Source organism: Erythrolamprus reginae, chromosome 12 (genome assembly GCF_031021105.1).
Source record: "Erythrolamprus reginae isolate rEryReg1 chromosome 12, rEryReg1.hap1, whole genome shotgun sequence".
Classification (NCBI taxonomy): Eukaryota; Metazoa; Chordata; class Lepidosauria; order Squamata; family Dipsadidae; genus Erythrolamprus; species Erythrolamprus reginae.
In genome coordinates this window covers 32,970,159-32,997,467 of record NC_091961.1, presented here as the reverse complement: position 1 = coordinate 32,997,467, position 27,309 = coordinate 32,970,159, and the positions used below count along the sequence as shown (strand labels likewise).

The window sequence follows — 27,309 nt, the reverse complement described above, 5'->3', positions numbered from 1 at the left end:
GCAGTCTTCCAAGTGTGGCCTTACCAAGGCCTCATAAAGTGGTATTAATTCTTCACGTGATCTTGATACTATCCCTCTGTTGATGCAGCCTAGAACTGTGTTGGCTTTTTTGACTGCTGCAACACACAGCTGGATCAAATTTAAGCAATTGTCCACTAGGACCTGGACATATTTGAAAGCAAATCTGCAATCTATCACAGCACGAAACACTCAGAAACAAAGGAAAGGTGGAAACAAGATCCCCAAATAGTCAGATCCTAAGGGATCCAGCCGGTCTTGATCTGTGTGACGTCCCTACTTCAAGAAAAACATTTTTTTTAAAAATAGACTCCTTTTGAAAGTGACCATTCCAACCCAGATAAGGAATTAGTGCCTAGAATTGCCACTGCGATTTTAGAAACAGAGGAAAACCACTTTAATCCAGGCACAGTTCCAAATGGTTTATTAACCTTGATACGTATTTTCATGACCTTCTCTCCCTCCCCCTGCCCCCCCCCACTGCTTTTAATCCTCTTTATTGTAAAAAAAGAAGCACAGTTCCAACCTAGGACAAGGGAGCTGGGTACAGAAACGCTCTCCGGACCATCCGCTGGCCTCCTAAGGGCCTGGCATCTTCCCGGCAGTAGCACTCAGGGCTGCCATGCCGTTCAGCTCCCGCAACCGACTCATGTGCCTGCAAAGACCACAAAGAAAGAGAAAGACAGAGACAGAGAGAGAAAGAGAGAGACGGAGAGAGAGAAAGAGACAGTGAGAGACAGAGGGAGAGAGAAAGAGAGAGGACAGAGAGAGAGGGCAGAGGAAAACCAGCTTCAAAAGCAAGCTCTGGGCAGATTTATCGGCAAGCAGGAGAGGGCCCCTGGACACCTCTACTCCTTCCATCCCAGAAGTGTCAGAATTGACAACACGGGAAATATTTCAGCCTGAGGGGTGGACTTCATTCCCCCCCCCCCATCCCCAAATTTGGTGACTTCGTCTTCTCAGCTCTGGTACCTGCCCTCATTTAAAGCCAAACTTCACTTTTGCTTAGGTGGTTGTTCTCTTTCCAAATACATTAAAGTGCCACCGTCCTTCCTTTTCTCCCTTCCTCCCTTCCTCCCTTCCTCCCTCCCTCTTCTCCCTTCCTTCCTTCTTCCCTCCCTCCCTCCCTTCCTTTTCTCCCTTCCTTCCTTCTTCCCTCCCTCCCTTCCTTCTTCCCTTCCTCCCTCCCTTCCTTTTCTCCCTTCCTTCCTTCTTCCCTCCCTCCCTTTTCTCCCTTCCTTCCTTCTTCCCTCCCTCCCTTCGTTTTCTCCCTTCCTTCCTTCTTCCCTCCCTCCCTTTTCTCCCTTCCTTCCTTCTTCCCTCCCTCCCTTTTCTCCCTTCCTTGCTTCTTCCCTCCCTCCCTCCCTTCCTTCTTCCCTCCCTCCCTCCCTTCCTTTTCTCCCTTCCTTCCTTCTTCCCTCCCTCCCTTTTCTCCCTTCCTTCCTTCTTCCCTCCCTCCCTCCCTTCCTTCTTCCCTCCCTCCCTCCCTCCCTTTTCTCCCTTCCTTCCTTCTTTTCCCAGGGTGGTGCAGTGGTTAGAGTGCAGTACTGAAGGCTACTTCAACTAACTGCTAGTTGTAGTTCAGCAGTTCAAATCTCCCCAGCGGCTCAAGGTTGACTCAGCCTTCCATCCTTCCCAGGTGGCTCAAATGAGGACCCAGATTGTTGGGGGCAAGAGGCTAGTTCTGTAAACCGCTTAGAGAGGGCTGGAAAAGCACCAGGAAGCAGTAGATAAGTCTAAATGCTGTTGCTATTGCAAATGGAGACAGTCCCACCAGCAGTGACCCAACTTCTGTCCCACATCAACACATCAGGGAAGGTCCAAGAAGATACCAAAGAAACATTTGGGGAAGCTTCGAAGCAGGAGAGCACTTGATGATTCCACCAATGAAGGTTCTCAGAAACCCAACGGCATGGGGACAATTCCTGGCCACCCCGCTCAGAAGAAAACCTGCCTGGCGTCAGCGGCGCAGAGCTTGCCCAAAGCTATGGCGGCGTTCTCTTGCACGTAGGGCCTCTGGGCGTTGCGAGTGGTGGCTCTCAGGAGGATCCGGACCACGTCCGTGTCCAGCAAAGTGGTGGCTGCCCCAGGCACCCCCAGGCACTTCTCCAGGCAGAAAGCGGCGTTCCCGGCCACGGCCTCGTTCGACCACGACAGAAGCTTCAGCAACAGGCTGCATTCTGGGGAAGAGGATTCTTTGAAGATTATTTACGGAACTGTCTTCTGCCTCACACATGTCCCAGCGACCGATTAGGTCGCACAGAGTATCCAGCCAAGCAAGGCTGGTTGGTGGGACCACGGTGGGAGAGCCTTCTCTGTTGCGGCCCCGGTCCTCTGGAACCGACTCCCCCCTGAGATTCGTACCGCCCAGCCCCCACTCTCCCCGCCTTCTGAAAGGCGTTAAAAACACACTTAAGCTGGCTGGCTTATGCAGGGATGACTGAATGTTATTTATACTGGGTATTATTTGTTTTTATCCTACGTATTACAGCATTTTAATCTTTGTTATTATTTTATTGCTGTAATCCGCCCTGAGTCTGCTAGGAAAAGCAGGTAGATAGGTAGGTAGGTAGGTAGGTAGGAAAGAGAGAGAAAGAAAGAGAACTAACTAACTAAATAAATAAATAAATATGATAGATAATGAAAGAAAGAAAGAAAGAAAAAGAAAGATAGAGAAAGAAAGAAAAGATAAAGACAGAAAGAAAGATGATAAAGAAAGATGATAAAGAAAGAAAAATGATAGATAGATAGATAGATAGATAGATAGATAGATAGATAGAGAAAGAAAGATAAATAAAGATGATAGATGGAGAAAGAAAGAGAAAGACAAAAGAAAGAAAGATGATAGATAGATGGAGAGTTAAAGATAGAGAAAGAAAGAAAGAAAGAAAGAAAGAAAGAAAGAGACTGAAACAGGCCTGAATTAAGATCCAGGGAAGAGCGAAGGCTATAACGGGAGGTTAATTCCTTCAGAGCCAGAGGGATTTGTGGAAAGGGAAGATGGCAGGAGGAAGGGCTCCGTTTTCTCGAGATGGGGAAAGGGGGCCCATGCCAATTAAACTCGATGTCCCAGAAAAGACGACCTTTGAACCGCACGACAGGGAGGTCAACAGCCTCCAGAAGCACCCGGAGGAAAGAGGTTGCAAGATGATTAGAAGGCCAGGAAGCCAGATGACCCCAGGACTAAAAAGGAATAAAGGTTTTGGCTGCAGGACAGAGCAAGGGTCCTCTTGCAACAATCGCATTTCAAATATAAAAATACAAGATCATAAATATGTGAAACTTAAACTATCTTGTCCAGAAACTAGCAAGTCGCACAAGGTTTTTTTAAAACAACAACAATGCCGTTGTTCAAGCAAAAGGCAATTGCACTTACTTCTGTCCAGTTTCACAATCTGCATCGGAGCCAGACGGCTATTCTTGGCGCAAGTGGCCAGGACCTTCATGGCATAATCCATCGTGGTTTGCCAGCCAGCCTGGATTGAAGACAGGAAATGACTTATTTAGCAGAGTGATGTCGTTCAGGGGGGAAAAAATTATTCGTGTGTCTAGTTGTCTTGGTGTGCAGTGCCCTATGGTATCATTTTTAGGGTAGGAGTTGTAACTGTTTGTGTCCGGAATGCGAGGGGTCAGTCAATATTTTCCCCACCCTCTTTTTGACTCGTGCAGTCTACAGGTCCTCCACGGAAGGCAGGTTGGCGCCATTGTTTTGTTCTGCAGTTCTGATTCTCCTCCGAAGTCTGTGTCGGTCCTGTTGGGTTGCAGAACCAAACCAGACAGTTCTAGAGGTGCAGATGACAGACTCAATGATTCCTCTGTAGAACTGGATCAGCAGCTCCTTGGGCAGGTTGAGCTTCCTGAGTTGGCGTGGAAAGAACATTCTTCGTGGTGCTTTTTTAATGACGTTTTTGATGTTAGGTGACCATTTTAGGTCTTGAGATATTATTATTATTATTATTGTCAATATAACACAGCAAACAAGATCATATTTCATCACCAGTCATCATCATCGTTGTTGTTGTTGTTGTTGTTGTTATTATTATTATTGTTGTTGTTGTTGTTGTGTCAATACAACACAGCAAACAAGATCACTATGCTGGATTTTGTATTTCATCCCCAGTCGAATTATGTTTGCCGATCCCAGTAAAGGGGCCTTTTGCAATTGACAGATGGAGATTTTGTCAATTCCGATGGTTTGCAAATGTCCGCTGAGATCCTTTGGCCCTGCGCCCAGCGTTTCAAGTACTACTTTCACTTTCTTCTTCTTCTTCTTCTTCTTCCTCCTCCTCCTCCTCCTCCTTTTCCTCCTCCATCATCATCATCTTCTTCTTCTTCTTCCCCTCCTCCTCCTTTTCCTACTCCTCCATCTTCTTCTTCTTCTTCTTTGTATGCCACCCCTCTCCGAAGACTCGGCTAGAGATGGTATGATATGATAGCGATGGTCTTCTTTCTGCTGCTCTGCTTCTGCTGAACCCCTTCTCCCCTACCGCTTGGGTATTTCCTCGGCCATCCCCTTCCCACTCTGACCGCCCGTCAATCTCAGAGAAACAGCTGAGGAAGGGAAACAGGTTCATCAGCCGAGAGCGCATTAAAGATGCAGGGGACGGAACAGGCCGCTCCGTTCTGCACCGCTGGCTGCCGGAGTTCGTCACCGTGAGCTGATCAAGGGCTTGGGGGGAGACGGCTGGGTCTCAGAGGAGAAGGTCATCCCTGCCCCAAGGCAGAGAGGGAAAGAGGCTCACTACGACGTTGGCAGAACATGCCCCCTGGCACCTCCAGCTGAAAGCCTCTTTGGAGGAGAAGATGGCAAGAAAATGTGCTACCGATCACAAGATACGTTACGGGAGATAGTCGTGTCCTTCTGTTTCGACCAGGACAATGAGAACAACTGTAACAGCCTCTGTGTAGGTAGAAGAAGCATCTCTAGGAACGCCAACTAGAATACAACTCACCTGTATGGAATCCACACTGCACAACAGACATTAACACAATTGAAGGAGTCCAGAAATGCTCCAGAAGGAGAGCCCTCCCTCCACTCCTGGTCAGCAATTAACAGCCAGGTGAGCATTTAATACCAAAGATTAATATTAGGCCAACACAGTTTATGCATGGTATGTTTGTGTGTATGTTTCCTTTTTTAATAAGGGGTTTTTAGTGACTTTTAATTATTAGATTTGTTATATATTGTTTTATTATTGTTGTGAGCCGCCCCGAGTCTATGGAGAGGGGCGGCATACAAATCTAATAAATAATAATAACAACAATCAAGCAGAAAACCACAGGGTGATTAAGGAACTAAGAAAAAGGGAATGACATCTCACACTGACAGGGCAAAGCACTGAATATGAACATAAAGTAACCCATTCTAGCATTGATGATGTTCCCTAGTTGGGTCCTGAAATGTTTCAAGGAAATAACCCAATTGGGGGAGCATCAAGGACCCCGTAGAAAGACCCAGCCCGATGCTCCAACGGTTCCATTCTGCAGACTTTAGCTGAAAGGAAGAAACATAGAAACATAGAAGACTGACGGCAGAAAAAGACCTCATGGTCCATCTAGTCTGCCCTTATGCTATTTCCTGTATTTTATCTTAGGATGGATCTATGTTTATCCCAGGCATGTTTACATTCAGTTACTGTGGATTTATCTACCACGTCTGCTGGAAGTTTGTTCCAAGGATCTACTACTCTTTCAGTCAAATAATATTTTCTCACGTTGCTTTTGATCTTTCCCCCAACTAACTTCAGATTGTGCCCCCTTGTTCTTGTGTTCACTTTCCTATTAAAAACACTTCCCTCCTGAACCTTATTTAACCCTTTAACATATTTAAATGTTTCGATCATGTCCCCCCTTTTCCTTCTGTCCTCCAGACTATACAGATTGAGTTCATGAAGTCTTTCCTGATACGTTTTATGCTTAAGACCTCCCACCATTCTTGTAGCCCGTCTTTGGACCCGTTCAATTTTGTCAATATCTTTTTGTAGGTGAGGTCTCCAGAACTGGACACAGTATTATTCCAAATGTGGTCTCACCAGCGCTCTATATAAGGGGATCACAATCTCCCTCTTCCTGCTTGTTATACCTCTAGCTATGCAGCCAAGCATTCTACTTGCTTTCCCTACTGCCCGACCACACTGCCCTCCCATTTTGAGACTGTCAGAAATCACTACCCCTTGAGCATGGCTAAAATCTGCAGTGTGCAACTAAACCCAGAGAAGATGGAAAACAAAGCCATTGGGCCTTCATGCTCCATCCTTCTGGCCTGGCACACTGGCGGAGTTGTCTGCCCACCCGTCGGGCAGGGGCACTTCAAGGCCGCTGGGACGGAAACAATGGCTCCGAAAGAGGCCGTAGCTACGGGGAATGGGGAATTACCTTCAGAAACTGGATCATTTTCTTCACCACGTCTCGCCTCACAGCTTCTTCCACAGCCTCCCGACTGGCCAGCAGGACGTGACTCAAGAGCCCCACGGCCCTCTGGAAGGAGAAGAGAAAGAGAAATGGGGCGCCCCAGGGGAAGGGGAAGGGGTGCAATGGTTGTTTCTCCAAATGAGTTCTCAGAGTTTCTTCGACTGGTCCCTGGGATGGCTGGTCACGTTAATGGCAAAGGAAGATGGCCAGCTCTCTGCAATCTTGGTTTTTCCAGGGGGTCCGAGGAGCAGGGGGCACAACCGAGGGAGCCTATGTCATAAGAACCTAAGAACCTAAGGAGAGCCCTGCTGAATCAGGCCAAAGCCCATCTGTGGTTTAACACTCACTGTGATGATCCTCCCGTCCAGGCTGCTGAAGAGAGACATGCACGTGTCACAGATTTCCTCCGCTAGTTCCTGAAACAACCGACAGGATTAGAAGGCCAGCGTGCAAAGAGGAGGAGGCCAGCTTCTTTGAGACCCTGGAGGGCACACCCAAAACCTTGATTTGATTTGATTTATTGGATTTGTATGCCGCCCCTGTCCGGAGACTCGGGGCAGCTAACAACAATAATAGAACTGTATACACAATAATCCAATAGTAAAAACAATTAAAAACCCATTAAAGTAAAAACCAAACATACATTCAGACATACCATGCATAAAATTGTAAAGGCCTAGGGGGAAATAGGAACTCAGTTCCCCCATGCCTGACGGCAGAGGTGGGTTTTAAGCAGCTTACAAAAGGCAAGGAGGGTGGGGGCAATTCTAATCTCTGGGGGGAGTTGGTTCCAGAGGGCCGGGGCCGCCACAGAGAAGGCTCTTCCCCTGGGTCCCGCCAAGCGGCATTGTTTAGTTGGCAGGACCCGGAGAAGACCCACTCTGTGGGACCTAACTGGTCGCCTTCTGCCACATGAATCCCAGCGACCGGTCAGGTCCCACAGAGTCGGCCTTCTCCAGGTCCCATCAATTAGACAATATCGCTTGGCGGGACTGAGGGGAAGAGCACTGCCCCCACGCTCCTGGCCTTCTGTAAGAGTCTAAAAACTCACCTATGCCACCAAGCTTGGGGTCATTAGATTCTCCCCCCTGGCCGATGAATGTGTTGAGAGAATGTTGAGCGATTTAAATTGAAATTAGATTTTAAATCTAATTAATTGGATCTAAGATATTGCATAATGTTTATTATTTAATTTTATTTATTTATTTAATTGGATTTGTATGCCGCCTCTCTCTAAGGACTTGGGGCGGCTCACAGCATATATAAAAAAAGAACAGTAATATAATCCAATTAGTACTACAATATTAAAAACAAATTAGAAAGAGAAGATTAACCTAAAAAAATTAACTTATTAACCAAACATTCAGCAATCGTACTTAAGGCATTCAGTGGTCAAGGGAAGATCTAAGAGTCCCAAGCCTGGCGGCAAAGATGAGTTTTTAAGCTCTTTCGGAAGGTAAAGTTGTAAGCCGCCCTGAGTCCTCGGAGATGGGCAGCATAAAAGTCCAATTAATAATAGATAGATAGATAGATAGATAGATAGATAGATAGATAGATAGATAGATAGATAGATAGATAGATAGATAGACAGACAGACAGATAGATAGACAGATAGATAGGATAGAGTCTGCGGAGAGTCTGCGGAGAGGGGCGGCATACAAATCTAAATAATAAATAAATAATAAATAAATAAATAGATAAATAGACAAATAGACAGACAGACAGACAGATAGATGATAGGTAGATAGATAGATAGACAGACAGACAGACAGACAGACAGACAAACAAACAATTTATGCATGGTATGCTTGTATGTATGAGTGGTTCTTTAAATTGGGGTTTTTAAAATTATTTTTAATATTAGATTTGTTTTCATTGTCTTTTCATTGTTGTTAACCGCCCCGAGTCTTCGGAGAGGGGCGGCATACAAATCTAATAAATAAATAAAAACAAACAAACAAACAAACAAACAAACAAACAGGAAGTCCTCCCAGCTCGGAGCTCCTCAAAGGACCCTTCCAAAGAATTGATCGGCACAGAAAGATTTTGCTCCAGAGAAGAAGTCAACCAGAGGAGAATATCAGACGTTCCGAGACCGCAAAGAGACGCAGATTGATCAATCACCTCGACGACTGAGTTGGGTTCCAGAGACAGGTTCATCATCAGGCCTAGGATGGCAAGCAAAGACTCGGTGTATCTGCTGACGCTGCTTCCGTTCCAGCAATGATTCTACGGAAGCAGAAAACAAAACCTTGTTACGAAATCGGCCAATCCCACGGATGCTCCAAAAGCCGACCGGTCCCCCATCTGCTCTACCACCTTTCCGACATTTCCTGTATCTCAATCCCTTGGTAGCATCTTCTGATCAAAGACACCTGCCTGGGAGGATTCTCACCCAGAGAAGTTGGCAGACTTGACACTTGAGTCAGAACTTCTGGAGGACCTACGGATGGTCGAGTGTTGAGGAAGCACCCAACTAGTTGGCCAAACGACCTCACTGAGATCAAAGCCAAAGCTAACGGGATCATTCAGTTCATAACAAGCCGGGGTGGCGCAGTGGTTAGAGTGCAGCATTGCTGGCTACTTCGGCTAACTGCTAGCGGTAATTCAGCAGTTCAAATCTCACCACCGGCTCAAAGATATAACAATGTTTATATGCACGAATCGTAGAATCATAGAGTTGGAAGGGACCTCCAGGGTCATCGGCATAGTTCCCTCTAAGCTGAGCAGTGAGCAATCGCTCACTTAAAAATCATCATCAACTCAGAGTTTTGCAAACCTGCCCAGAAGCCGAGAGGGAAAGAGTGAGAGGGAAGGAGAGAGAGAGGAAGAGAGGAAGAGAGAGAAACAGATAGAAAAAAGAGAGGAAGGAAAAGAGAAAGAAAAAGAATGGGAATAAGGAAGAGAGAAAGAAAATCAAAATCTAGTTTGAAACTAGCTCAACTATTTAAGTGGCATTTTGATATTGATAGAGTTGCCCTATTATGAGCTCACTGTTATAGACACACAGTACAGTATTTTATTTTGAAATTCTCTGAGGCAAAACAGGGTGGGTTTTTTTATTTATTTGTTTGTTTGTTTATTTATTTATTTATTATTTCTGTGCCGCCCAGTCCCGAAGAGACTGCCACTCAGACGCTATACTTTTCCGCCCACCCCCCCAAAAAATTAGAGGGAACACTGGTCATCGGGTCCAACCCCCTGCTCAATGCAGGATTCATCAAACCATCCCAGAAAGATGACTGTCCAGTCTCTGTTTGAAGACCTCCAGTGAAGGTGAGCCCACCACCTCCTGTGGCAAACTGTTCCACTGGTTCATCACCCTTACTGTTAGAAAGATTTTTCTGATATCTAATCTAAATCTCCTCCCCTGCAGTTTCATCCCATGGTTTCTAGTCCTTCCATGTGATAATGAGAACAATACTCAAGGTTGACCTGAGGACTGTTGGGGGCAAATAGGCTGATTCTGTAAACCACTTAGAGAGGGCTGTAAAAGCACTAGGAAGCGGTATATAAGTCTAAATGGTATTGCTGTTGCTAGAAAGAAAGAGAGAGAGAGAGAGATAAAGAGAGGGAGGGAGGGAAGGAAGGAAGGAAGGATGGGAGGGAGGGAGGGAGGAAGGAAGGACGGACGGGAGGGAAGGAAGGAAGGAGGGAAGGAAGGACGGGAGGGAAGGAAGGAAGGACGGGAGGAAGGAAGGAAGGAAGGAAGGACGGGAGGGAAGGAAGGAAGGAAGAATGGGAAGGAAGGAAGGAAGGGCGGGAGGGAGGGAGGGAGTCGGGGTGGCTCAGTGGTTAGAGTGCAGCACTGCAGGCTCCTTCTGCTGACTGCTAGCTGTAGTTCAGCAGTTCAAATCTCACCACCGGCTCAAGGTTGACTCAGCCTTCCCTCCTTCCGAGGTGGGTCAAAGGAGGACCCAGATTTTTGGGGGCAAGAGGCTGATTCTCTGAACCACTGTAAAAGCACTAGGAAGCCGTATATAAGTCTAAGGACTATTGCTATTATAACAGCAACGCAAAACCCCCGCTGAGAGGCTTGACGTGGTTAGAAAAGAGCCAGGTGGCCCTGCACAGCCCCTTCTGCTTTAGGGCAAAAAAGAAGGAGAAGTTATGACTCAGGAGGTTTTTAATCTGTCAGCTGAGCTTTCCACCTCCCACAGGCTAACGGAGCGGAAAGGAGACAGGCCGGGCGTGAAGGAAGGGAAGCAACCGAAGGGACAATACACTGGCAGCAGCCAAGGGCCAGACGACCTACCACGAAGCTCAAGCAAGCTTGCCAGCACTCGGGGTTTTCCATCATCTGCACCCGGATGAACACGTCCGAACAGAGGTCTCCCATGAGGGCGATGCACCGGCTGAGGGCCGCCTCGTTCAAGCGCTTGGACGAGCTCTTGAGACAAAAGAGGGACAGCTCCGTTAGGGCTCCCCAATAAAGACCTTCAGTCAAGTTCGAAACCACAGGTGGAGTCCATGAAGTCTTTCCTGATAGGTTTTATGCTTAAGACCTTCCACCATTTTTGTAGCCCGTCTTTGGACCCGTTCAATTTTATCAATATCAATTTATCTATCTATCTATCTATCTATCTATCTATCTATCTATCTATCTATCTATCTATCTATCATTTAGTATCTATCTATCTATCTATCATTTAGTATCTATCTATCTATCTATCTATCTATCATTTACTATCTATCTATCTATCATTTACTATCTATCATTTACTATCTATCTATCTATCATTCATCTATCTATCTATCTATCTATCTATCTATCTATCTATCTATCTATCTATCTAGGATATAGTAGAGAAGAAATACAAGATATAGGAGAGACTATAGGACAGGGGACGGAAGGCACTCTAGTGCGTTTATGTACGCCCCTTACTGACTGGAGAGGTCAACCGTGGATAGTCTAAGGGTAAAGTGTTGGGGGTTAGGGGATGACACTACAGAGTCCGGTAATGAGTTCCACGCTTCGACAACTTGATTACTAAAGTCATATTTCTTACAGTGAAGTTTGGAGCGATTAATATTAAGATTGAATCTGTTGTATGGTCTTGTGTTGTTGTGGTTGAAGGTGAAGTAGTCTTTGATAAGACAGGACATTGCAACATATGATCTTGTGGGCAATACTTAGATCATGTTTAAGGCGTCGTAGTTCTAAGCTTTCAAGAGCCAGGATTGTAAGTCTAGTTTGGTAGGGAGTTCTGTTTCGAGTGGAGGAATGAAGGGCTCTTCTTGTGAAGTATCTTTGGACATTTTCAAGGGTGTTAATGTTGTTTTTGACTGTGGAGTTGGGCAGCATATAAATTTTACAAATAAATAAAAATACAAATAGATGGATGACAGCCATCGCTAATGTCCCCTCCACCCACCACCCCAATTCTGGGATTGAAGGGCTGTTGATCCTTGGTCACTTCCTATGGTCCTTTTCCACCAGACCTCCATCTACTTTTAGTGCCAACCTGATTTCTCCGTCTCTCGGTGAATCAATTTTGTGAAACAAAACCCAGGTGAACCAATTTCAGGAAGAAAAAGTGCTTTGCTTACCAGCAGCTGAATAAAGATAGGCAAGGTCTCTGTGGAGAGTTTAATACGGCACTGGGTTTTGAAGCTGTAAGCAAAGTAAGACAAGAGAGTTAAGACTTTGGGGTGCTGGTGGTCTTCGGGAGACAGATGTGGGCATCCAAGATTTAATTCTTGCTTTGTCGACACAGTTCGCAATTTAAAACCCAAATCAGAATTCTGCTAAGCCTCAAACCTGGACTCAGGGGAGCCCGGAAAATGCCACTCACTTTTCTTCCAGGATTAAATGGGTCAGCAAATTCATAGCGCTCTCGGCTCGGCTGTCAGCAACTTTTACTAAGGATATCAGCGTCTGTAGCCACCTGGAGAAGAAAAAATTACGTTCTCTGGGTCTACAGGAGATCTACAGTCCCAATAAACCGGTCAGAGTAAAATTTAAGGAAAGTTATGGGACCTGCGGTTTAATGTTTCCAAATGTAAAACAATGCACTTGGGGAAAAGGAATCCTCAATCTGAGTCTTGTATTGGCAGTTCTGTGTTAGCAAAAACTTCAGAAGGGAAGGATTTAGGGGTAGTGATTTCTGACAGACTCAAAATGGGTGAGCAGTGTGGTCGGGCGGTAGGAAAAGCTAGTAGGATGCTTGGCTGCATAGCTAGAGGTATAACAAGCAGGAAGAGGGAGATTGTGATCCCGCTATATAGAGCGCTGGTGAGACCACATTTGGAATAATACTGTGTCCAGTTCTGGAGACCTCACCTACAAAAAGATATTGATCAAATTGAACGGGTCCAAAGACGGGCTACAAAAATGGTGGAAGGTCTTAAGCATAAAACGTATCAGGAAAGACTTCATGGACTCAATCTGTATAGTCTGGAGGACAGAAGGGAAAGGGGGGACATGATCGAAACATTTAAAGGGATAAATAAGGTTCAGGAGGGAAGTGTATTTAATAGGAAAGTGAACCCAAGAACAAGGGGGCACCATCTGAGGTCAGTTGGGGGGGAAGATCAGAAGCAATGTGAGAAAATATTATTTGACTGAAAGAGTAGTAGATGCTTGGAACAAACTTCCAGCAGACGTGGTTGGTCAATCCACAGTCACTGAATTGAAACATGCCTGGAATAAACCTAGATCCATCCTAAGATAAAATACAGGAAATAGTATAAGGGCAGACGAGATGGACCAGGAGGTCTTTTTCTGCCGTCCATCTTCTATGCTTCTATGTTATCAGAAAACTTTGCACCAGGGAGCCAAAGCTCTATAGCATCCCATGGATTCTGCGGAAATATAATTTGGGTGGTTTGACAGAAAGAGGCCGACTAGCGTTTTAGCCAGCCCTAACTGGGCAGAAATTGTAGAAAACCACTCAAGCATTTTTCGGGGGGCCCCCAGAGAAAAAGCAGAATAGCTCTGACGGCTGCCGAGTGATGCCGCCGGGCCGTTAAGGCTGCTGCTTGGGGAATTGGAGAGAGGGGGGTGTTAGAAAGAGTAGCAATTCACGGGGCTCTGCAGAGAAATGATATGAGCTGCAGGTTTTCCCACAGAACCGGGTAGAAGGAGACTGACTGACTCATGGGAATGCTTGCTGGTGGCATTAGAAACAACCCCCTCTTTGAAAAACAGAAAAGCCCCCCCCCCAACCTTAATGATACAACCTAAGCATTGCATAACATCCTCTTCATCAGAAAATGTATGTCCAATGCTTTTCCAATTCTGCTATTCTATTCTGTTCTACCCTCTCCTAATTAATTCCATTGTATTCTAATTTCCTTTCTTCCTTCCCATTCTTTTCCTCCTTCTGTTCCCTTCCTTTCCTTCCCTTCAGTTTCCTCCTTCTTTCCTTTCCTCTTTCCTTTCCTTTCTTACAATTTCCTTCTTTCCTTTCCTTCCCCTTCCTTCCTTCCCTCCTTCCTACCTTCCTTCTCTATTCTCCCTTTCCTTTCATTTCCTTTCCTCCAATTTCCTCCTTTCCTTTCTTCCAATTTCCTCCTTTTCTTTTCTTCCCCTTCCTTCCTTCCCTATTCTCCCTTTCCTTCCTTTTCCTTCCCTCCAATTTCCTCCTCCTTCCCTTTCCTCCCTTTCCCCTCCTCTCCTCTCTCCTCCCCTTCCCCTTTCTTTCCTTCTCCTAACTTCGAGACCTGCCTGGGGCTCTGCTCATTAGGCCACCCAGCCAGCCAGCCAGCCAGCCAGAGCCTGAGGACATTTCTGCAGCTTCTCTCTGCCTCATCAGGAGGTCCCAGGGTGGGAGTGTGGGGCTCAGCCAGGTGGTAACTCCGCGTGCCATTTACTTGGTGGTGTTGAGATGCCTGGTCAGGAGGATCCTCCCGTGCTCCCTCTCGGCGTAGAGCAGCAGCAGAGCCATGCACTCTTCCTGGACCTCCGGCGCCTCCGAGCACAGCAACGCAGGAAGATGCGCATTGACACTGGGGTGTGTTAGAAGCAGGCGCTGGTTCTCCTCTGGGCCGAGAAGGAAGCAGAGCCAGAAGGCGGGGGGGTCAGCCAGAGGGATGCGCCAACCCCAAATCACTGCAACCACCAGCGCATTGCTACCAGTGTGGCATGGGACTGCGCACTGGTAGCGCCCATCAGATTACGCAATTTGCAGTGGCAATCCTATGGGCGCCACCATCTTTTTTCTTCAATTTTTTGTATTTAGATTTAGATTTAATAGGATTTGTATGCCGCCCTTCTCCGAGGACTCGGGGCAGCTCACAGCACATACAAAACAACAGAAAACGGTAATAAACAATCCAATTAAAACAATCCTTAAATTCGACAATCCTACTAAAAACATTCATTGGTCAGGGGGGAAGACCTAAAATCTCCAGGCCTGGAGGCAAAGATGAGTTTTTAAACTCTTCCGGAAGGCAAGGAGGGTGGGGGCAGTGCAGATTTCCTTCTGCGCAGGCCAAGGACTGACAAACACACACACACAAATACACACACACAAGTTGTGAAGCCTCCAGGAGCTACCGGAGGTGAATGGCAGGCTGCGGGAGAGAGATTTGCCTCCTACATTTAAGAAAGGATGTGTGGAGCAATCCACAGACTTGCTACCAACTCTGCCCGTGCCATGGAGACCTTTTGATCTGTCACTCTTTAACTCAGCATGATTTGTGCACGGAAAGATGGACAGAGTCAATATTAGCACACTCGCACGCACGCTCAGGCGCACACAAACGCCCGGGAGGGATGAGGAAGGGCGCAGGTTACCGTTCCCTTTGCAGACGGCTTGCCAGAGGAGGAGCAGGGAGCAGACCAGCTCCAATTCTGCAGGCGAGTTGATCTTGTTGCTGAGAACCCTGGAGGAGCAAGGCCGAGGGTCAAAACGAGAAAGGACGTCAGGTCAATATTACAATACAATATGTAAGTATTGTAAATAGAAACATAGAAGATTGACGGCCGAAAAAGACCTCGTGGTCCCCCTAGTCTGCCCTTATACTATTTCATGTGTTTTATCTTAGGATGGATCTATGTTTATCCCAGGAGAGAGAGAGAGACAGACAGACAGAGACGGAGACAGAGGAGGAGAAAGGAAGGAAAGAAGGAAGAGAGAGAAAGAGAGACAGAGGAGGGAGGAAAGAAGAAATGAAGGAAGGAAGGAGGGAAGAGAGAGAAAGAAAGACAGAGGAGGAGGAGGAGGAAGGAAAGGAATGAAGGAAGGAAGGAGGGAAGAGAGAGAAAGAGAGACAGAGGAGGAGGAGGAGGAAGAAGGAAAGAAGGAAGGTAGCAACAAGTGAAAAAAGAAGAGAGGAAGATAGAAAGGAAAATGGAGAAGGGAAGGAAGGAAGGAAGGAACTGCTAGGCCACCAGAATTCTCCTCCCATCTTCTCAGTGGAGCCTTAGTGGCACCATGGTCAGGGTGCAGTGCTGCAAGCTAAGTCTGCTGACCACCGGCTGCCTGCTCACATCCCACCAGTTCAAATCCCACCAGGCTCAAAGTTGACTCAGCCTTCCATCCTTCCCAGGTGGGTCAAATGAGGCCCCAGAGTGTTGAGGGCAAGAGGCTGACTCTCTGTAAACTACTTAGAGAGGGATTTAAAACACTATGAAGCAGTATATAAGTTTAAATGCCATATTGTTATTCTCTTGACGGGACCACCTACCATTCTATGACCCTGTTGTCGCTGATGACGCCGAAGCCGCCGTTGGTCCTAAACAAAGTTTGCTCGGTGCCTGCAACCGATTCAGAGAGAGAGAAAGGCCTTCAGAGGGAAGCAAGCCTTTGCTAGCGGCCGCTAGCCAGGATTTATTTATTTATTTTTATTTATTTATTCATTTGTCCAATACACAATACACATGGAAGAGAATAGACATGAAGTAATATATGAATGAAGGGTTGAAGGGTTGAGGAGGGAGGAGCATTTCCTGGGGTCTGGGGACGATCCTGGTTTTCAGTCCTTGAAGTCAAAGGGCCTTCTGGTAAACACTCTCCCCCCTCCCCCGAGGGACACTGGGGAAATTGGGTGGGGGGCACTCACAGGCTTGGACCAGGTCGGTGAGAAGCCGAAGGCCTCCGGCGTAATAGAGAGGGTCCTGATCAGGCTTGCTGAGTTTCTGGAGCATCTCCTGCACAGCCACAGCTGTGAGTTTCCCAGACTTGAGATCCTCCGATGCTCTTTCCTCCTGCTGGAGCCTTTTCTCCTCCAGGTCTATTTCGTGGAGCCGAGCTGGAGGGGGGGAAGAGGGAGAACGTGGGACGGAATCAGTATTGGGTTGGCACCGGTACGTAGAAACGTAGAAGATTGATGGCAGAAAAAGACCTCCTGGTCCATCTAGTCTGCCCTTATGCTATTTCCTGTGTTTTATCTTAGGATTTCTTTCTTTCTTTCTTTCTTTCTTTTCTCTCTCTCTCTCTTTCTTTTCTTTCTCTCTCTCTCGCTCTTTCTTTCCTTTCATTCTTCCTTTCTTTCTTTCATCTCTCTATCATCTCTCTATAATTTAATAATAATAATGATGATGATGATGATGATGATGTGCCTTTGGTGGTCTTTGGGTGATTACCTTGAACAAGGGCAGTGGGCTGAGGTGGGAGGAGCGGGCGTCTTACCTTTGCACAGCTTCTCCTTGCGGGAGTCAACTTCTAAAATCTTCTGGTAGCAGTCTCTGGCCTGGAAACAGAGGGGAGCAAAAAGACAAAAAAAGAAATAGATGCAGAAAGAGACAACGCAAAAGAGAAAAGGCCGAAATGGCAAAAACTGACTGCTCTGATCACCTGAAGTAAAAGGACAGAAGTAGTTTTTGTTTCCACGTGGACACCGCTTTCTGAATTTTCGTGAAATGGCATGTTTTTAGTAATTTCTTTCTTTCTTTAATTTATGTGCCGCCCAATTCCCAAAGGACTTTGGGCAGCTTGTTTATATTATTATGGAAAAACAAAAAAATGTGACTTGAAGGTTTATTTTACTGCAAGAGAGAGAATAGAAAGTCAATGCTTCTTTTTCTTCTCTTTTTCCTACCTTTTCAGTGGTATTCTATTATCTGTCTGTCTGTCCGTCCGTCCGTCCGCCTGCCCGCCCGCTCATCCATCCACTATCTCTCTCTCTATTTCTCCCTCTCTATCTATATATCTATTTCTCTATCTGCCTATCTATTTCTATCTATATATCTGTCTGTCTGTCCGTCCATCCATCCATCCATCTCTCTCTATTTCCCTATCTCTCTATTTCTCTATTTCTCTCCCCCTACCTACCTACGTACCTACCTACCTACCCATTATCTGTCTATCTCTATCATCTATCTCTATACTGTGTTTCCCAGAAAATAAGACCCCGTCTTATATTATTTTGAACCCTGAAATAAGTACATGGCCTTATTGCCATGCACTCAAAAAGCCCAGTTGGGCTTATTACCAGAAAGTGACCTTTTTTGGGGGGGGGGGGTACAGAATAATAAACTCATATTCACACACTATAGATAGCCCTCGAACTTACTTATTTGTGTCGCAACTTTGCAAAGTGACAACGGCACTGAATTTTTTTTTAATTTATGACCGGTCCTCATGCTTACGACCATCAGGGCATCTCTATGGCCGTGGGATCAAAGGAAAGGGGTCTCACCTGCTGGAAGTGCTGCTTGGCCAGGTAGGCCCTCCCCATGTGGAAGAGAGCCTTGGTGCACTTCTCGTCGCACTGCGCGGAAAGAGAAACACTCAGCAACACTCACCAATTCCCACGTCCCAACTCAGGGCTACCAAAAAGGGGGCATCAGGCCTGGGGTTGGCGGGTGGGGTGGGGCCACCGTTGCATGGCTGAGGCCGGGCAACACCTGGGTGTATAAAGGGGGTCCTGGCTGTGTGGCTCTGACTCCCACCTTTCTAGCCACCTCTGCGGGCAACTCGCCCGGGGTTGGGTGGGTCAAGAGTTACACGAATACCAAAGAAATAGTGGAGAAGAATCATTAAAGAAAGGATGAGAAGCGAGGGAGAAAATAGAATAATGAGAATACAACAGAACAGAAAAATAGAATGGAATAGATTAGAATAGAATAGAATTTGGAATGGAGAATAGAATAGAATTTGGAAACTAGAATAGAATACAATAGAATAGTTTAGAATAGATTGGAATGGAATAGAGTAGAATAGAATAGAATAGAATTTAGAATGGAACGGAACAGAACAGAAGATTCTGTTTCAGGATTTTCCCAGGGGCCATTTTGACCCTTCCCCCTCCGAGCCCGGAGTCTGCCCCTCTCAATGGAGGGCAGGGAATGGAGGCAGGGCAGCCTTACCCTCAACGCCCAGCTGCAGTCGTCAATGGCTTTCTCGTAGCTCTGCAACTTCATGTAGGCCTAAGGCAAAAATAAACCCGGAGAAGCACGTTACGTGGCCGTGGTATGGCTAGCTGATGAGGCCAGAACAAGGCCGAAATAGATCTATCTTAGTCTCCCTTCGTGTATATATATATCCAGCTCCCCTCCATGGGTTGGGAGGCAATCTGGATGCAAGGGTTTGATTCTGCTTAAGGGGAAAACATTTAGATTCAGACAGAAAGTTCTGAGGCGGAAAGGATTTTGAGGGAAAGAACCCACAAAGGTAGGTAGCCCAATTTTGTGTCATTTTGTCCAACCGAAGAACAATAAATAAATAAATCAGGATGCCCAGACCCCGGAGGGAGGGGGCTGCCTCCTTTGAAACAGAGGCACGGGGGCTCCACCTGACCTGGGCTCGGTTGGTGTACAAGGCGGGCAGGTCCTTCCGCTTCTTCAGGCCTTCCGTGTAGTTTTGCACAGCCGAAGCGTAGTCCCCCCGGCTGAAAGCCTCGTTCCCCTTCTCTCTCAGGGCTGCGGGAAAGGCAGACAACCAAAGGCGCTTTTGTTTTGGGGGTTTTGGGGGGGAAATCACGTTATTATAGTTGAGATGTCTTCGAAAGACGGAGGGAGGAGCTGCCACCGAGGCTGGGGTGATCTGAGAAATGAGAAGGCAGCTATTCTATTCTATTCTAATTCCTATTCTATTCTATTCTAATTCCTATTCTATTCTATTCTAATTCCTATTCTATTCTATTCTAATTCCTATTCTATTCTATCCTATCCTGTCCTATTTTATATCCTACTCTATCCTATATTCTATCCTATCCTATTTCATTCTCCTATCCTATATTCTATTCTATTCTATCGTATCCAATCCTACTCTATCTTATTTTCTATTCTATTTTCTTTTCTATTCTACTATCCTATCCTATATTCTATTTTCTATTCTATTCTGCTCTACTCTGGTGCTGCTATGACCAGCTAGGAGATTGGAAAGATGGAGGGGAGCATCAAGGCCTGGGATAACTCACCATGGCCAATTCAACACAGCCAACTTTCTATAGCCAACTCACGTGGGACAACTCATTGCAGGACAATCCAACAATTCAATGTAATGATTTAAAGTAATTAAAGCGTTATTTTACTTTTAATCATTCCCATTACATTCTGTCCCTCCTTTGGCATCCTTTCCTTGAGTCTACAGCACTTTTTTTTGGTTTCTGTTTTGGTGTTTAATGTAACTTTGGTCCTTCAGTAAGTTGGCCGTTAGCAAGTTAGCTGCAAGTTCTTGTAGACCCTCTCGGGATCCCAGAACCGTCCATTTCTGCTGGTGTTCTTGGCCGTAAGAGCCTCTGACTGCTGCCCGCTGAGCTGCAAAGATGCTTTGAGACCAAGCAAGCGAGACTCGAAGGTTCACAAAACTGCTGGGGGCTTGAATAGCCCTGCGAAAGCTTTGCCAGGAGCCGACATTCTTGGGGGCTGGGTCCCAGGACTCCCCATCGGAGCCTCACCATTAGCCGAGGCTTCGTTTTCTCTCCTCCTTGCGCCTCGCTCCTGGGCATCCCTCTCTAAAGCCGCCAGAAAGCCATCTGGAAGGCAGCAAAGCAAAGAGGGGGATTCAGTCCAGAGGGGGGGGGAAAGGACGTTCGGGGGTGTTTGGAAAAGAAAGTTAGCAAAAAAATTCAGGAGAGAAGGATTGAGGGATGGTGATTTCTGACTGTCTCCAAATGGGTGAACACTGCGGTCAGGCGGTAGGGAAAGCAAGTCGAACGCTTGGCTGCATAGCTGGAAGTATAACAAGCAGGAAGAGGGAGATTGTGGTCCCACTGTATAGAGCGCTGGTGAGACCGCTCTATGATGATTCCAAATGTAAAATAATGCACTTGGGGAAAAGGAATCCTCAGTCTGAGTATTGTATTGGCAGTTCTGTGTTAGCAAAAACTTCAGAAGTGAAGGATTTAGGGGTCGTGATTTCTGACCGTCTCAAAATGGGTGGACAGTGCAGTCAGGCAGTAAGGAAAGTGAGTACAATGCTTGGCTGCATAGCTAGAGGTATAACAAGCAGGAAGAGGGAGATTATGATCCCGCTGTGTAGACTGCTGGTGAGACCCCATTTGGAATAATACTGTGTCCAGTTCTGGAGACCTCAACTACGAAAAAAGATGGATCAAATTGAACAGGTCCCAAGACAGGCTACAAAAATGGTGGAAGGTCTTAAGCATAAAACTGATCAGGAAAGACTTCATGAACTCAACTTGTATAGTCTGGAGGACAGAAGGGAAAGGGGGGACATGAGCAAAACATTTAAATATGTGAAAGGGTTCAATAAGGTTCAGAAGGGAAGTGTTTTTAATAGGAAAGTGAACCCAAGAACAAGGGGCCACAATCTGAGGCTATTTGGGGGAAAGATTAGAAGTAATGTGAGAAAATATTATTTCACTGAAAGAGTGGTAGATCCTTGGAACAAACTTCCAGCAGACGTGGTCAGTAAATCCACAGTCACTGAATTGAAACATGCCTGGGATAAACATAGATCCATCCTAAGATAAAATACAGGAAATAATATAAGGGCAGACTAGATGGACCAGGAGGTCTTTTTCTGCCGTCAATCTTCTATGTTTCTAAGTTGAATTACAAAGCAAAAAGTCATTTCGGAAGTGGGAATCTAACAAAGGCCGTTTCATTAAGCTGGCAGCCAATTAGAACCAGAATCTAAAATTCCCATTTACAGAGAGAGAGAGAGAGACAGAATGCCGAGAAAAGGAAAGAAAAAAACCCTAACATTTCTAAGAGAGAGGCGCCCTCTAATTTCTGACTAATGGAATGATTAATATACCCTGAATTATACCTTCCAGCCAATGGAGGGTGTAAGATCATTAATGCATTTAGGAGCTAACAGTTCTGATTTTAGAGACGAAAATAAAACTTCCTCGGCAGTTATGCAAGAGGCCAAGCCAGGTCCAGGGAGGGATGGGAGGCGCTGGTCCCCCCCCCCCACGTGCCCAGAGGAGGGTCCTGGTCTTTTCAGGAAGCCCAGAGAATCCACCACAGGCACAAAGCTCCCTCCACGCAGAAGGACAGGTAGGGGCAGGCAGCAGTCTTACCTGGATTCATCGCTTCCTCTTGACTTGACAATCTCTAAAAGAATAGGAAGGAAAGCCAGAGGTGAACTGGAGGCTGGGGTGAGGAAGGAGGGAGGGTGGGAGGAAGGAGATGTGGAAGGGAGGAAGGGAGGGAGAGAGGGAGGGAAGAAGGAAGAGAGAGAGGGAAGGAGGGAAGAAGGAAGAGAGAGAGGGAGGGAGGGAAGAAGGAAGAGAGAGAGGGAGGGAGGGAAGAAGGAAGGGAGGGAGGGAGGAAGAGAGAAAGAGGGAGGGAGGAGAGGAGGAAAGAAAGGAAGAAGGAAAGAAGGAAGATATGTGAGGGAGGGAGGAAGGGAGAGAAAGGAAAGAAGGAAGGAGGAGAAGGAAGGAGGAAGGAAGGAAAGAGAGGGAAAGAGGAGATGTGGAAGAGAGGAAGGAAAGAAGGGAGAAGAAGAAAGTAAGAGAAGAAGAGTGGGAGGGAGGAAGGGCAGGAGAGAAGAAGGAAGGAAGGAAGGGAAGGAAGGAAGGAAGGAAAGGAAGAAAGAAAGAAAGAAAGAAAGAAAGAAAGAAAAGAACTGGGAAGGGGAAAAATATCTCATGGAAGAAGGCAGAGACAGATCGGTTCTGCAATGCTGACAAGAAAACAGGGCTGCAGTGACATTACTAGGGGTCATATTAGATAAGTCTTTACTTCCTCGCAGTAGCAGTTTACTTAAGCTGGTCAATTAAGCAGGGTCAGGTTTAAATATTCCACTAATTAGGCCTATTAATCGTGGTCTTTCTAGGCAACCACGGAAGAACTCCTGCAGGTCTGGTAGCTAGAAGCAGAAGCCCCAGACCCAAAACCCTCTCTGAGGAGTTTGCAGTCCTCCGAGAGGGGTGGCATATAAATCCAATCAATCAATCAGTAAGTAATTAGGTAAGTAGGTAAATAAGTAAATAAAAACCGCGGCAGGGGGAGGAGGAAGAGAGGTGAGGGGAATCCACTTGGTGCTCGGAACAAGTTCGGGGACACCTCCACGAAGACCCTGCACCCGCCCTGAAGTCGAGCCCGAAGGAGGCTTCCGCCTTATTCTGCATGCCATAAACGTAAGTGAGAGAAAATGAATCAGGCTCATTTTTTCCAGAGCCACTTAAAACGCCACCGCACAATAACACACACACAACTCAAAAAGTGTTTCCAAAGCTGTCAAAATTAATTTCAGTCAATAACCTTAAAAACCCGCCAAGGTGGAATCAAAACAAACCGAAGCCGCCCCCCCTCCGATCGTTCTGGGGGGGGGGGGCAGGACAGAAAAATCAATGCGGCCCAGACATTTCGATTGGGTGAGTGGCAGCTGCTTGAAGTGGCGTTAATGGCACACCAATTTATACTTTGCAGGGAGCACCTTTCAAAACAATAACAACAACAACGACAATTCTTTTTGTTGTGCCGAAAATTTGACTCCAATGTGTAGGGAAGCACAACGTTACACAAATGGACTAGAGCAGGGCTGCGATTCAGCAGTATCCAAGTTACTAAAAAAACGGTAGTAAACATTTTGGGTAGTTCGGAGAACCGAACTAAATTTTGTTTTGACTGGACAGTTTCATTGGTGTTTATTATGGTGTTTCACTGTTTTTTAGTATTTAATATTTTACTTTTTGCTACTGTACTGTATTTTATATTGTTCTCCAACATACAATAAAAAGGATATAGTGTTTCAAACACAACATCAATGCTTATTTATCAAACGTATACAGATTATTCCTTTTTTACTCTCTTGTGGTCATTCAATGTGGTCATTCTTGTGTCTCTTTCCACCTCTAGAGCAGTGTTTCCCAACCTTGGCAACTTGAAGATATTTGGACTTCAACTCCCAGAATGCCCCAGCCAGCGAAAGCCAAGAGTTACCGGCGAGGGCTGCGTGTTGATGATTGTCCTGTCGGCTTTTGGCTTCGGCTTCTTTCCCTCCTTGTCCGAAACGGAGCCGAGTCTCTTCTCCGTAGCCGCCATGGCTTTTTCCTGGACGGCCGGATCTGTGGACCTCAGGCCTTCAATCAAGGCAGCTAGAAAGGTGAAGGGTTTTTAAAAGGCAAAGAGGTCATTTGGAAGCAGGGAAAAAAACAATGGAGGACCAGTCAAGAGTTCTAAGCCCTGGGGACCTTTTGACCAGAGGTGGTCAAAAAGGTCAAGATGGCCACTACAATAGAAGTGCTCTTGATCATTGTGAACTTAACGCTCGGCTCTAAATACCATCCTGGCAGAGTTTCAACCGGCCCTCACCACCATGCAGTGGGGAGGGGGGAGAAGACAAGGTGATCTCCCTGAAGGAAAGATTAAAAAGAGGATTTCTATTTTTAATTTTTTTTCCTAATTTTAATTTTCCTAATTTTTAGGACTTCTAAGAGCTGGAGGCAGTGCAGTGGTTAGAGCATAGGACTGCAGGCTGCTTCAGCTAACTAAAGGGCTGTGACAGCACTGCAGAAACACCTATTATCATTTTTATTTTTATTATTATTATTATTATTATTATTATTATTATTATTATTATTTATTGGATTTGTATGCCGCCCCTCTCCGCAGACTCAGTCTAAATATTTGCTTTCAAGACCTGCCAGTCTGAACTTCTATTTTCTAATAATAATAATAATAATAATAATAATAATAATAATAATAATAATAATTTATTAGATTTGTATGCCGCCCCTCTCCGAAGACTCAGGGCAGCTCACAACAATAACAACAATGTAACAAATCTAATACATTAAAAAGAAATGCGTCCCCCTCGGGCAGAGTTCCCCAACTGGCCCTCGCCCCCATGCAGTGGGGGGGGGGGGAGGAGAGGAAAGGAAAAGAGACCACCAGGTGATCCTCCCGAAAGGGAAAAAATAAAATTAAAAAGAGGATTTCTATTTCTGAAAGCCGAAAGTGAGGATGAGCCAAGACCAAGAAGGGGGGGGCAGCAATACTCCCAACCGGGGTGAGACCCCTCCCCTCTAACCCTGGCCCTCAGCCAAGGGAGGGGGGTTCTCCTCCGACCCCTCCCCAGCCTCCTGCAATGCCTCCAAGGCGGGGAAGGGGCTGGCTGGAGGAGGGTGCTTATTTTGGGGTGGGTGGGGGGCTGCAAAGGGGCTTCAAGCCAGATTTAGGGGGGTTCTGGTTCAGGCCCCCCCCCCCTCCAGCAGAGGGAGCCTCCCCGGAGGGACCCCCGGCTCTCACCCCCACCCCTCCCTCACCGACTTCGTCCACGTCCCGCAGGAAGCCCTGCAAGTCCCGCTCCTCCCGCCGCCCCGACATCCTCGCCCGGCTGAGCGGCCTGGGTTAGAAGGCCGCGGGAGCGTCCGCCGTCGCCCCGGGCAACCGTGGGCGGGGACTATGCAAAGCGAGTGGGCAGGGCCACGGGAATCCCCGCCTCTCGGGGCCGTGCGAAAACTCCGAACGCCCGCGAGGCATGCCGGGTAAAAAAGACGCGCTCCATTTGACGTTGGTCGGAAGCTCTTTTTTTTCCCGGCTCCGCGCAGTCTGCTGGGAGATGACGTCGCGAACGCGGTTGGTTTACAGCTCCCAGAGTTCCGAGCGGGACTTTCCGGCTTGGAATCCTGGGAGTTGAAGTCCAACGCGTTCTTAAAGCAGGGCGTCTCTTCTCGATAGTCGCGAATTAAATGGAAACTGAAGATGTCATAAATACCTCTGGATTTCTCTCAGCGTCTCGAGGGGAAGCTCTACCCTGGCTCCACGGTTGGCGTCTCCCGCGAGACTCTCTGTGCAGCCCCTCAGAATTGCACCTGGTCTGCTCTTCAGTAAGGCCTTCTCAGCCTCCCTCCAAAACGCTTAAAGAAATACAAGGAGGCCTGAGGCAAAGCAGAGTTTAGGCCAAGACTCCCAAGGCTCCTTTTTTAGGCCAGTTACTGCTTTCTAAGAAAGGAGTATCGATCTTATATTGGATAACATAGGATAGGATGGAAGAATAGACCAGAACAGATCGTGGAATAGATTAGAGTGAGGTAGAGAATGGAATGGAATGGATTAGAATAGGATAGAATGTGGAAGAAAGTAGAGTAGAGAATAGAGAAATAGAATATGGAGTAGAGTAGAGAATAGAATAGAATGTGGAATATAGAGAATGGAATGGAATAGATTAGAATGGAATAGAATAGAATAGGATAGAATGTGGAAGAAAGTAGAGTAGAGAATAAATAGAATATGGAGTAGTAGAGTAGAGAATAGAATAGAATACAGTAGAATAGAATAGACCAGAACAGAATGTGGAATAGAGTAGAGAATGGAATAGAATAGAATAGAACACAGTAGAATAGAATAGACCAGAACAGAATGTGGAATAGAGTGGAGAATAGAATACCGTAGAATAGAATAGACCAGAACAGACTGTGGAATAGAGTAGAGAATGGAATGGAATAGATTAGAATAGAATGGAATAGAATACAATAGAATAGAATTCTGTTTTGGGCACTCGGTCCTGAGAAGGTAAGCCATCACTGTACCGTAGTATTAATTGCTCTTTCTATTTATTGTTATCCATGTATGATCTCTTCTATGCCACACACCAGATAAATCAATAAATTTGAACAAAGCAGTTAAAAGACGGACAGGTGCAATGGAGAATGGATAACAATGGACGCTGGATCCCCTCACTGGGCACTAGATGGCGGTAGCGGCTCGCTCAACACCAGCTCATTTTAACCATTCTTAACTGTGGCATGGAAAACAAAAAAGGGATTATAAAACTGTCCACCACCAGATGGCGTGTGTGGCTAATAACAGTGTTTTCAACCTAATAACGTTCAGACTTCGGAATTCTGGGAGTCTGTAGATCATAAAGTTGGCAAGACTGGAAAACAATGGGCGATCATGTGCAAATACTGAACAGAATAGAATACAAATTAGAATAGAATGGAGGAGGGGGTGAAAAGAGGCATGGGATCGTCTAGATGCCCAGAGCGTGAACGGACCTCTCTCTGCGAATAGGGAAGGATCATTAGACCTCTTTTTCCCCTAAAGCCCCCTCCCCCCACTTCTGGGGACCCTCAAGGAGCGAACTGTCCCCTTCTTTCCTTCCCAAAGTAGCATTATGTTAGGACCATTCTGATTGGCTGGCGGCAAAGCATCCCATGCGGTCAAAAGGCTGAGGCTGAATATGGTGTTTTGTGACGGAAGGGCTGGGCTGAAGAGCTAAGGGCCTTTGGACGAGGGAGAAAAGGCAGGGGCCAATCATCAGTGATCAAAGGATGCAAAGAAAGAGCTTCGCCCAACTGGTGGAGGCAAAATCTCCTAGACCCCCCGGTCAATATATATAGGATCGGCTGACGGGAGAAGAGGCATGGCAAGCAATATTCATCATAAAGCTGCCCCGAGTCTTCGGAGAAGGAAGGCATACAAATCTAAATAATAATAATCATCATCATCATCATCATCATCATCATGGAGAAAAAGAAAGTATGGATCATCGACATCGCAATCCCAGGAGACAGCAGAATTGAGGAGAAGCAGCTAGATAAATTAGTGAAATACGAAGATCTAAA

At 46.3% G+C, this 27,309-nt stretch overlaps 1 protein-coding gene across 2 annotated transcripts; it reads right to left on the bottom strand.

The window, feature by feature from the left end:
- Positions 1-419: 419 nt before the first annotated feature.
- Positions 420-25,161, bottom strand: TTC12 (tetratricopeptide repeat domain 12). Of its 2 annotated transcripts, XM_070765594.1 has the most exons (21): positions 25,006-25,161; positions 23,681-23,835; positions 21,811-21,844; positions 20,218-20,295; positions 19,116-19,237; positions 18,686-18,745; positions 18,016-18,087; positions 17,007-17,067; positions 16,438-16,626; positions 16,063-16,132; positions 15,170-15,258; positions 14,245-14,413; positions 12,225-12,317; positions 11,980-12,043; positions 10,685-10,819; positions 8,554-8,658; positions 6,777-6,845; positions 6,394-6,495; positions 3,395-3,494; positions 1,973-2,198; positions 420-673 (listed from the first exon to the last, which is right to left on the bottom strand). In XM_070765594.1, the coding sequence occupies exons 1-21, from the start codon at positions 25,064-25,066 to the stop codon at positions 598-600; spliced, it is 2,130 nt and encodes a 709-aa protein (XP_070621695.1). In that variant the 5' UTR covers positions 25,067-25,161; the 3' UTR covers positions 420-597. The 2 variants fall into 2 exon arrangements, with proteins under 2 accessions (XP_070621695.1, XP_070621697.1); XM_070765596.1 differs by lacking the exon at positions 20,218-20,295 and having other exon boundaries at positions 25,006-25,128.
- Between the last annotated feature and the right edge of the window lie 2,148 nt (positions 25,162-27,309).